Genomic DNA, 12,665 nt, shown 5'->3' on the forward strand with positions numbered 1-12,665 from the left:
ACAGATATGAATAACACCTCAACTTGTTTGTGAAGAAAGATGTGCTATTACTTTTCTAAGTGAACAGGAATTCCCATTTATCCTGATACTATTAAAATAATCCCATACATTATATTTAGAGACCAGAATATTATAGAGACATGGGAGTGGACTCATGCAACCATCTAACAACCATGTAGCAATGACTCAAAACACCCTAACACCCAGGAAACCACCTCTTGTGAAAAAATAATTGCACTTAATTGTATTGAATGTGTACTTGCAGATAATATAATATTAATGAAATGAAAGTCCACTCAAATGTATTTAAAGAGAGTACACTTTCATGATTGTTTATTAACACTTTTAAAGGTGCACTTTGTAATAATATCAAATTGAAAGTTTTACTTTAGAAATCATTACATTTTTAATGTAGTTTATCATCGCAACTTCATCATTACAAATGTAATATACAAATTACAAACATATTTAAATGCATGACATACAAGTGTAATATGTATGTTCTGCTTTGATTCTGTTTTCCCTGTCCCTGTCATTTGACCCAATTTCCCAGTGTGTCTGATTATGTATTCCATTCACCTGTTGTTCTATCAATTAACTTGTTAAGTATCCCTGTGTATTTAAGCCCTGCATTCTGTCCAGTTGCTTGTTCTGTCTATGTTGATGTTCAGGTGTGTTATCTGTTTTTCCTGCCTCTTCAGAAAGTTATTGAATTAAAGTCTGTTTCCTTATTCTTCATCTTTGTGAGCTACTTGCATATAACCACCTGTGACAAGAAGTTTCAATAGAAGTGTTGTTAAAGTATATTTTAGTTTGTCACGAATGTTTATACATTCGACAGTTTCAGAAGACAGAATGCTACAGTTATCCTACAAAGTAAGACTGGCTTGATTGCAGTATGATTAAATAACTTCCTCGATATTTAATTTAAAACACATGCACTTGTGAAACAAATGGAAACACTGAGCTAATTTCTTTTCCAGACCTGAAATCCTGCCCTTGATATGGAATATTGTAGTTACCATGACACTTAACAAAAGAAAATCATCCTTGAAGTAGAAAAGAGGAGGATATTGCGCCGCATATAGAATGCCTGACATCATCAGCTCAAACATGTCAGTTAAAGATTTACTCTGACACAAGGTGCCAACGTGACTACTTCTCGCCAATTGCTTTCTTTCATTTCTTCCTGTACTGGAACATCAAATCTATGCAGCATAAATGTAACAAAACACATATGCTTATATTTTAATATTGATGCATATAGTAGTAATTTTTTTGGAAAAAAGAAACAATAGACATATGAGAAGCACCATGCTGTGATAGCTGCAAAGATATAGTGAGTGTCATCTGTTTCCTGTTGGAAACTTCGATGCTTTCAACATCGTGTGAGGGGGAAGTTGCTGTAACCACTTCCCCATAGAGCAGCACAAAAAACAGCTCTCTGATTGGCTGCACGGCAGTGCTTCATTTAAACAAGAAGACGCAGCATTGTTATACTCACAGGTGCTGGTGGTACAGACTCTGCCAGTTTGGTTTGACATAGTATCAGTTACTTGTTTTTGAGTAGTATTGCAACACTGCTTGTCTTTGAATGAATATTCGCTTGTGTTATTTTTGTTGTGTTCATTTAAAATCCAAATGCAAACTCAAAATATATATTTTTATTTTTAATATTGAATAAAACTTATGTTTTATTTTAGAATTAAATCAATCTTAGATTAAATAAAACAAAAATTAAAACTAGATAAGTAAAGTTTGTGAACAAACTTTGATGTTGGCTTGAGAAAGCCTGAAAGCTTGAACTGTGAAAGAGTAAAATAGTTTAGAAAGAGAGAGAGTGTTTAAAAAGTTTAAAGTTTTAAGGTTTTAAATTTGAAGCCATTTTAAAAGCTTGAAGTTTAAATTATTTAAATTTGATGTAGTTTTAAAGGAATAGTTCACCCAAAATTGTAAATTCTGTCATCATTTACTCCCCCTCAAGTAGTTCCAAACCTGTGTGAATTTGTTTGTTCTGCTGAACACAAAGGAATATATTTGGAAGAATGTTTGTAACCAAGCAAATCTCGTCCCCCATTGACTATCATAGTATTTATTTTTCCTACTATGGTAGTAGGAATGGGGGGCGAGATTTGGTTACTGACATTCTTCCAAATATTTTCCTTTGTGTTCAGCAGAACAGAGAAATTCAAGGGAATAACTCGAGGGTGAGTAAATTATGACTGAATTTTCATTTTTGGGTGAGCTGTCCCTTTAAGTTTGAATCAGTTTTAAAAGTTTGAAAGTTTTAAGTCTCTCCGACAAATTGTTTCCTATGCAGTTGCTAGGGTATTCTGTGTGGTTACTAGGGTATTTGCTATGTGGTTGCTAAGGTAGTATGGTGTTAGGGTGTTAATAAGACTTAACATAACTAGACTTTTAGCCTACATTATCTGAAATAATAGTGAATGGTGGTTGTGGTCGCCAGGGTGTTGCTAAGTTGTTGGTAAGGTGTTTTAAGTGGGTTTGCCATGATATTCTGCTTTTAATATGGCGTCAGTCCCTCTTTCAGTGTAATTCTATAGGATTTTGTCCATTTTATTATCCACCAGAAGACAAACTTACATCTCACTTAGAAAAGTATGCTTCTTTTATCATATCACATAAATTGAGGAATCTTTCATTTCTGTAGCACAAACCATGCTAGACGTCTATGTTTAAAAATGATAACATGTGCATTAATTCAAAGCTGTTGCACATACGATTTGCTGAATGTGTGAGAATAAGAAGGAAGTAAGCCAGAGTTGGGTATTTTGGACCAAGATTACCAGATTCTGTTTGTCTTATTTTAGCTGAACTGCAGGCAGCTGGAATAAGCACTTTAGGTTTGAGAAAAGTGCATTATAAATAAAATGCATTATCATCATCAATAATCAGCAGAAAAGTTAACAGATCTTCCTTTAATCCTACTGGCTCATGTACAGTAACTGTGAGAAAAGGAACGTTTATTGCAGAACAAGAACTGATTTATGCAGTTACTGTAGCAACATTACAATAGAATGAGACAGAAAATGATCTATTTGCATGTAAGTCATACTTTCTGTAATATTGTACACTCAGGCTGTAACTAAGCATTCATGGGCAGGATTCTGCATGTCTTGGCAAAGAATGAATGTGTAAAAGAGTTATGCAAGCCATGCTTTTATCTCTAGCCTCTGGATGGAAATTGTGCAATGTTTAGCTTTGGGTTATGTTTTTTTTAACATGTGCACAGGTACTCTGCTCTATATTACCAATCACAAACTTGTACGCTGCTGTAACCAGTAAGTTGACCAATTCTGCACAGTAGTTACAAAACTAGTTCAAGGCCAGATTATCCAGATGACAACATCTCCAACTAACAAAAAAAAAAATATATATATATATATTCTAAGAGCGTTTTGCTAACGTTCCCTTTAAGCTATTTCTGAATGTTCTCTGAGCATTCAAAACATCCAGTTTTTTAAATGTTTTAAAAATGTTATTTCTTGGTTATTATGTGAATGTTAAGGGATTATTCAGTTTTGCAAATATTATGGGATTATTACTTGTGAATGTACTTTTGAATGTCCTCATTCTGAGGCCCCATTTACACTAGTGTTTTTTAGTTTTAAAATGGCGTTTTAAAATGAAAACGATCCTCGTCTACACTGGCGTTTCCACAGCGTTTCAGAAACGATCTCTGTCTACACTACACAGCCAAAAACGCATGTCACATGACCATTCATGCACACTGGACATGCACGTACAAGTGTAATCAGTTGCTTCTTGCGCATGTGGGCAGCTGCAGTATTAAATAAATGCTGAGTTTAACTGCACAATGGCTGCTAAAAATGACAGCAAAGCCAGCAAAGATTGCAGTTCAGTCTTGTTATTGTTTTCATGGTCGTCAAGGATACGCAGAGCGAATCTGGGCAGCCATGCCACCGTTTTCAAGTCTCCGCTTTGGTCCGTTTATACTGAAACGCAACCCCGGCGTTTCCAAACTAAAACGGGGCCTGCAGCGTTTTTGAAAGTCTCAGTTTTTGAGGTTTGAAAACACCAGCGTAGTGTAAACGACAGGCGTAACTGTAGCAAAACGTATGCGTTTTAAAACCAAAACGCACTAGTGTAAATGGGCCTGAAACAAGTAATAACATTTAAAAATGTTTGATGAACGTCTAAAAAAATGTTCCATGAACGATGTATAGATGTATAAAGAAGATAATGAGAACATTATTAACGACCAGATAACTTTTGAACAAATGTTCTTTTAAGGAAGAATGTTTGTTTATAACTTTTAGAGAACCTCCAGAATGTTGGGGAAGTTCTGAGAATGTTATCTGTTATTGGGACAAATTTTCTTAGTAGATCTTCAGTAGTATGTTAACATGAAAAATGAATTTAAATACTTAATGTGTCTGTATTTATAATAAAAAAGTCTGGAGTGTTCATATAAAGTTTTTTAAGGTCTGGCCATAAACTTCAAAAAGGACTGCTGTGAACTTCACAACCTCAGTGTTTGATAGCGTCACTTCAAACAGCAGTTGCGTCGCTTCACCAGCATTCACAAATCCTCTCCTGTGCCCTCATGGGATAGTAAAGTGTCCAATGAACATGCACTTTAGACTCTTGGTCCTCCATAAATCATATTCGTAGTAGCATTTAGAGTCACAAGATGATTGACATAAAAAGAGAGAGAGCATGTAGTGACATGAAAGTAGTACCAGTATGTTGCCAAGGATGACGATGAAAGAATACAGTTTAGTAGTCTTTATATACAAAATATTTTGTTACACTTCATTTTACGGTAATGTTATTACAGTGTAATTACACAATTAAGTACCAAGTAATATTAATTAACTGCATGTACTTATGGGGTTATGGGTTTAGAGTTAGTTGCTTGTAATTATGCATATATATTTGTTGTATTTTCCATTCACCACTTTAAAAGTTTACTTCAACTATGAAGACTTCCACATGAGACACCAAACAGAATTAATTATTCCAGAAAATATTACATATGAACATGGTAATAAATAATAATTGTGAAAAGTGGTTTGTATTTACATTTGATTAATTCCCAATCCTATTGTACGATTTGTTAAATGTCAAATGTTAAATTCTCATTGCCCAACTGTTCTTGTTGTAGATGGAAGACATTGATGCTATGTTCAGCGACATGCTGCAGGAGATGGATCTCCTAACGCAGGTATGTTTCCTGTGGATACGTCTCATATCTTCCAGACAGACAACCTAATCAGTGCCATGTGTGCCTTTATGTGTTTCTTAAAGTAAAAAAAAATGGAAATAGCTTCATACATAATAACATTCTCATTTTATGTTTATGGTCACTTCAACAGAAGACAACAGTTATCTGTCATTCAAACAATGGCAATAGTCTTTTTTATTCAGTTCCAGTAATGAGATGTGATGAATTTTGAACACAGAATATGGAATAAAAGCAGGAAGCACACATAACAATGACATATACAGGGGTTGGACAAATGAAACTAAAACACCTGGTTTTAGACTATAAGAAGTTATTAGTATGGTGTAGGGCAGGGGTGTCCAAATTTGGTCCTAGAGGGCCATTGTCCTGCAGAGTTTAGCTCCAACTTGCCTCAACACTCCTTCCTAGAAGTTTCTAACCTATAGTAAGACCTTGATTAGCTGGTTCAGGTGTGTTTAATTAGGGTTGGAGCTAAACTCTGCAGGACAATAGCTCTCCAGGAGCAGGACTGGACAGCCCTGGTGTAGGGACTTCATTTGAGGCCAATACAGCATCAATTCATCTTGGGAATGACAGGTACAAGTCCTTCACATTGGCCAGAGCGATTTTGAGCCATTCCTCTTTCAGAACAGAATGTTTTCTGACTTGGTCCTCCAAAATACCCCAAAGTGGCTCAAAAATATGTAGATTAGGTGACTGTGCAGGCCATGGGAGATGTTCAACTTCACTTTCATGTTCATCAAATCATTCTGTCACAAGTCTTGTTGTGTGTATTATCATGCTGATACACAGCACCCCTTCAGGGTACAATATTTGAACCATTAGGTGCACATGGCCCTACAGAATGGTTCGGTAGTACTTGGCAGTGGCACGCCCATCAAGAACAGTAGGGAATGCCAAGATTGCAGCCCAATCCATCACTGATCCACCCCCGTGCTTCACTCTTGGCACACAACAGTCCAGGCGTTAATCCTCTTCGGGGCTTCGCCACACCATAACTCCCATGTGGGAAAGACAATGAAGGTGGACTCATCAGAGAACAATACATTTCTCATTGCCCATAGCCCAAGATTTGAACTGTTCGCAACAATGAAACCTACATTTGGCATTGGTACGAATGACCAAAGGTTTGGATATAGCAGCCAACCATGAATATTTACTCTGTGGAGCTCCTGACAAACAGTTTTAGTGGAAACAGGAGAGTCGAGGTGTGCATTTAATTCTGTAATGAGTTAGGCTGCTGTGGTTTTATGTTTTTTGGATTTAATCCGGTTTAGTACCTGGACATCCCATTCGGATAGCTTCCATTTGTAACGACAGTTACTCCTGTTGGATATGGTTCATCCATAGGGCTCGTCAACTGGCAAATCCGGCCCGCCAATCACCTTCATCCGGCCCGTGGGCACCCCTACCTCCCTCCTCCTCTTTGCCTGGCGGTGCAGCCAAATTTGGTCAGATGCATGGCCACAGTTGCGCCTGAAGCTGTACGGCTATACACTGTTCGTACCATGCACACTTCTCCAATTCCATGCAAATATTTCAGCAGTTATTATGCATGTCCCGTATTTCTTTTGACTTTCTTTTCCGTGAATGGGCCAAACACGCTTCCATAATGATCTGAAACTAGTTGGATTTATTTGGACTGCCCTGTCTCTGAATCATCTGAAGTTGTTTCTCGGTCAGCAACAACAAATACAGAACAAATACTGTTTTCATGTGTTTCACTAGTTTACTTTGAACTACACAGCACGGCCCAGTGGATAACGGAACGAAAGCTTAAAGGTGTTGCGTTTGTTCCCGGACACCATTATTCAACAGTGTTGCGACATCTAGTGAGAAGCTTTTCAATTCGACACACACCTCTCGGTTACAAACTACAAATCACTCGATGATTAAACTAGTTTCAAATCGGATGAAACAGCCTCAACATTCCCAACAAGACTGATGGAAGAACATTGTGCCATGATTGAAGTTAGAGGACTTTTAAATCCCAAAATCACCACCCTTACAAACATTAGTGAACTGTAGTAATTTACCATGGTTTGTGGACATTTGGAATATTTATATTGAAAACTATGTTATAACCATTTATATTGCAATATATTTATTAGGTGGGTAGGTTGAATATATAATTCATGTCTTTGTGAAGGTGTTTTTTACCTGTGTTTAGGCATTTTTTATAGGCCTATAACATATCAGAATATAATATCATTTGACAGTAGTAGTGAGTAGCCATGTATGGTTTTACCTGTGGTTACAAAGTCTTACTGTGAGAACAATTTTATGTAAGCCTATCCCCCCCCAACCCCAATTCACCTTCACCTTCACACTCTGCTCTTATTGATGGAATGTAAAATCGGTAAAGACTGACCACCAGGCCGCGCATAAGCGTGAAACCTCCAACCGCCATGAAACCTCCAACACTATATTGCCAGTGTTTCCGTTTCATTGTCCAACTCATGTTTGTCACATCTGCATGTTAATAAGATGATAGTTCCTTTGCTGTTATTTCTGTTATTTTAAAAATAGCTACCATATTTGATATCTATCATTTGGCTTGTTCCTCATTTGTTTTTTCACAGAGTTTGGGAGAAGAAGCAGAGTCTGCGCCTTTGCCTAAACCTTCCTCCATTCCTGAACCTCAGCAAATGAACTTTTCCATTGGTTTTACAGATTTTAATGGTAAACAATATTTCAACCTAATATTTTTCACCAGTGTCTGCTTTCTTACCAAGTTATTTCACCTGAAAGGATCAATTCACCAAGTGTGTTTCTTTTTGGAGAAAATTAGTGATTAATTAACCATAAAATTGCTTAAAATTATGTCTGAGGGCAGCCCAAAGATGCACAGATGGGGCTGTTTGAAGTAGACAATGTTTCTCTATGTTATGTCTCCGATCAAAGCCTGAATAACACACTTAATATATGGGCCTCATCAAGCTCAAAAGGTCAACTCTATTATAGGAGAAACAATAAAATGATAAATCTTTACAGAACATTGTTCTTAGCACAAGAAGATTAACTGTAACTATTACACTGTTTTGTTAACCTAAACAGCTATTTCTACCTGATGTAACCCATATAATTTTGTTGGTATAAATGAATGTATAGGTAGGTTCAGTGATGTTAAATATTTTTGACTTCAATAAATCTAGTTAATTTAGATTAGATTTTTTTTTCAATGTAACGTGGTATGCAATTGTATTTGCCATGGCATAAAACATTTTTAAAATTTACCCCCAAAACATTTTAAGTAACAGGTTTGCCACAATATGTGCTTTGAAAGAGAAATATCATGGTTTATATTTCAGTTAATCAGTTTCAGTGACAGCACCGAAAGTGGGTGATACTACCAGAATATATTCAGTAGTCTATTCAACTTAGGAAGTAAATATGTAATTTCTTTACTGTAAACCTGAATAAGTTTGGCTAACTCATATAGTTTTATATCAATTAACATAAAATAATTTGTTAATTAACTTTTTTTTATTTTGAGTTGTTTGCCAATAAAATGAGTTATTTACTTCACTAATAAGTTGTCAGAACTCAAAAATGTTGAATGAGATTTTTTTTAAGTTTTTATTTTGTACTGGTACAAAATATGAGAATACGATTTTTATTGTTCTTAACTTGACATATTTGAGTACACTAATTCATATATTTAACTTAAAATTATCAGGTTATCTCAACATAAATATTTTGCTAGCTATAACAAACTAATTAAGAAAATGTCAATGTGCTAATTTGCTAACATGTTAACAATAGCATGGTATAGCACTTACTGAATGAGTACAGCAACATGAAACATACCTGTTCTTAAACCAAGCCGCATGCGCCACTTGTCATCATGACGTTAACTGTCTAAAAACCCACATTAATAGAAAATCTTCTAAATTAGCATTACAAAATATTAATCAATTAATCTTGCACAAAACAACAACAACAACAACAACAAAAAAAATAACAACATTGTGTAACACTTAATTTGATCATTTACTTTCCCTTTTGAATGCCATGGGCAAAACATGCTGGGAAATAGAAATCCAAGCTTCAGTTAAACTGAAGTTAGACTAAATGAAAAGAAATGAGCTCATACAACTCAAAGCAATATGTCAGTGCTGAGAGAGAAAAAGAAAGTTCTAAATACTCATAACAGTTAATATAACTGAACTAATATGTTTAATTTAAGTTTGTCCTACACAAACCAATTAAGTATTTTGAGCGTTAGGGTTTACAGTGTTACTGTGATGCATTAACGTGGGATTGGATGTACTAGTTTAGGATTCTGTCATTCAAAATTCCATGTTTCTACACCACTGATATGATGCCATGAAGTATTTGAAGGAACTCATTTCTTTCCTTATTTCTGGTTGTTATGACATAATCAAAAAATAAATACATAAAAATAGATATCTTGGCTACCAATTAAGATTTTTTCCCCACAACTTTGTTTTCACGAAGTGAATTTGTGGTTACGTTTTATGAAGTCCTTTCCTCAATTTAGTTCAGTTGTGGCAAAGGTATACTTATTAGTTTCCTTATTTTAATTCAAAGTCATCTGAACCAAATTCTTAATTTGTAGCCACAGTATCTAACACAGTCTCATTGCAATTCATAACAATTTTATATTTTGCTGAATTGGTGGCTAATTCGTATAAATTTGAACAACCTCATTTATATGTTTTGTACAATCTGCTTATTCCCCACTGATGGTTTAGGGGTGGACCTTCATGCTTACTTTTTTTCCCAAAAACCATTGTACATTGTAAAACTCACATTGTACAAATTCATATGAAATTGCCACCTTGTAATTACTGTACATTTTCTCATGAGATTGGACTGTAATTTTTTGTTCCGCCCCGTAAGATGTCAACAATGTGGTGTTTTTTGTTTTACATTGTTACCCTGTATGTTTCTCTAAAGCATCCCTGCATGATCTGGAAGACAATGACTTGGATGCCTTGATGGCTGACCTGGTGGCAGATATCAGTGCCACGGAGGAAAAGTTTGCCACAGAAAGAGATACGTCAAAGGATTCAGCTCCAATTGCCCCAAAACCCTTACAGCCTCAGAGTAACTTTGGCCTTCCAGCGTCAACTGACACCTCAAAACCTGCAACTTCCTCCAACTCCATTGCAGCTCCACCCCCACCACCCGCCACTAAACTATCAAAAGTAAATATCATTCTGAATGGTCCGCACACCCACAGCCCTCATGTGGTTAACACATCCTTAGTTGAAGGTTACAGGGCTTATTTTAACACAAACCAGGCCAAACAACAGATGTGAATGAATATAATGGAATTTAAGTGCAGCCAACACTGTAAAACTGCATTAACTTTATGAAGTATGAACCCTATGATCCATTTCTACTCTGCATGTAAAAAAAAGCCCAACCGTAAAATGTAATTACCCTCATGATTGCAATGTTAGCTCAGCTGGATATTCACTGAATGTTATTTTATGTCTAGCCCAGTGCTTGACGGAATGTACAACAGGAGATATCCAGACGGCTTTCTAATGTAGATCAGCTCTGTTTCACAATCTTAAGTGAGATGCCAACCTAACAAGTACTTTAAAGCATGACAGACATACAGTACTTGCGATGCAAAGGCTGTTTAACAAGTTGGGCAGAATAATTATATTGCTTTCTCAGATAGCTAGTATTGTGTTCATCCTTCTGGCATGCTCAGTTTAAAAAATGTATTCAGGATGGATGCCATGCTGTAAGATACAGGCTATGTGGAAAAAAGAAATGTCCTTAATTGTGTTGAATGTGCACTTGTAATGTACTTCAAATCTTAAAAACTATATTTAACTTCAGTAGGGCAGATATATTTTAATCAAAACTTAAAAGTAATAGTATAGTTTAGTCTTATTACAATGATTATTTTACCAATATTGTATGCATTTATGCTAATTAATTACATTGTTAGTCAAACTTTACTGGAGTCAACAAACTATTTGTATGTTGTTTAGAGCTGCTGCCCATGCGGAACATTACAAATTAGTCACTTATGAAGTTCCATTTCAGTTAAGATGCACAATACTCTCTTACTTTTGTCATTTTAATCTGTATAATCAGAGTAAGCCTTGCATATGTACAGCCTTTTGACATCACATTGACTCCATGAAACCTTAATAAGATCAGATCACTCCAAAAATCACTGATATTATATATATTATGTCATGTCTGTTAGGTAATGATCATTTTGTATCCCCCCAGGAAGAACAAGAGGAACAGCTCAAAGCAGATAAAATCAAGCTTGCATTGGAGAAGCTAAAGGAAGCCAAAGTGAAAAAGGTGAGCGACGCAGTCGTTTTAATGATTTTTAAATCTTGAATGTACTTGAATGTTATTCAGTGCAGTCAGATAATCCTCATGATGATTCATGCTTGCTTTGGCAAATCTAAAACAGCTGAAGACCTTTAAATTCCTTTAGCAAGAATGTGAGTTATTTAACTGCAAAAATATAGGTGTTTTTCATGGCATTGTTCAGTTCTGTGCAGTGGTCTGGGTGAACGGACATCCACCACAATTATTCATTTCTAAAACGGTAATGACGCATAGGCACCAATTAATGTTTCTGCCGGTGGGTGTCCACACATGATGTTGTGCCAGATATGATTAAATATATTGCTGCCCGTTTAAAACGAAGAGACCATTTAACTTGTAAATTATAATAACATTTCTATGTAGACACTTATTAGCTATTGTGGTATGAATAATAAAAAAAATCTCTTAAACTGCAAGCTACATATATTATAGAAATAAATGATAAAAATGAGCCTTAAGATAAAGTTTTGAGCTGCAAATGATGAGTTCACATTCATTTAAAATTTACTTATGACATCCTATGACATGCGTTTCATCTACATTTAAATGTTAAATATAATTCCACACTTACATCACAATAATTATGATCATATGCATTACAACAGCGAACATTTAAGAGGGGTATTTTTGACTTTTTGTTTAATCTAACACTAAAATATTTCTTATGAAAGTCAGTTGTCCTTTTTGACACTTGTGTGTTGCTGTAACTTGTTTCATCAAACACTATCTTTCAGTGAATATTCAAGATGGACTTTTATGGATGTTGTTTTACTGCTTGCACCTTGTGGCTATATTTTGTTTTTAATTAAGGCATACAGTAGATGAGGTATAGATGATACAGTATAGATTAAGTATAGATGACTGAATGCTTATTTGCCTTGGTGTTGCCACCCCTCACAGTCCTCAGTAATTTTCTAGATCCGCCCCTGCTTACCCTGGAGTTGGTTCACTCTCTGCCTGTGATTACCAACCAAACTAAAACACACATTCCCGAATCTTTTTTTTTTATTATTGGACAAAATTAATAAAGAGAATATCTCATGTTTTTCCATGGGCGCATAGCCATTTCAACGTCACTTCACCTCAATGAGATCATGGC

The 12,665-nt window shown here is 35.5% G+C and overlaps 1 protein-coding gene across 1 annotated transcript in view; it reads left to right on the forward strand.

Annotated features, from left to right (window-relative positions):
- Window positions 1-12,665, forward strand: part of LOC125257690 (amyloid beta (A4) precursor protein-binding, family B, member 1 interacting protein) — a 31,367-nt gene that overhangs the window by 2,089 nt on the left and 16,613 nt on the right. The window contains exons 2-5 of the mRNA XM_048174307.1: window positions 5,150-5,209; window positions 7,813-7,912; window positions 10,154-10,404; window positions 11,456-11,533. Coding sequence (XP_048030264.1) covers window positions 5,150-5,209; window positions 7,813-7,912; window positions 10,154-10,404; window positions 11,456-11,533 — 489 coding nt within the window. The remainder of the gene's footprint in view (window positions 1-5,149; window positions 5,210-7,812; window positions 7,913-10,153; window positions 10,405-11,455; window positions 11,534-12,665) is intronic.

The sequence above is a fragment of the Megalobrama amblycephala genome, linkage group LG22 (genome assembly GCF_018812025.1).
Source record: "Megalobrama amblycephala isolate DHTTF-2021 linkage group LG22, ASM1881202v1, whole genome shotgun sequence".
Taxonomy (NCBI): Eukaryota; Metazoa; Chordata; class Actinopteri; order Cypriniformes; family Xenocyprididae; genus Megalobrama; species Megalobrama amblycephala.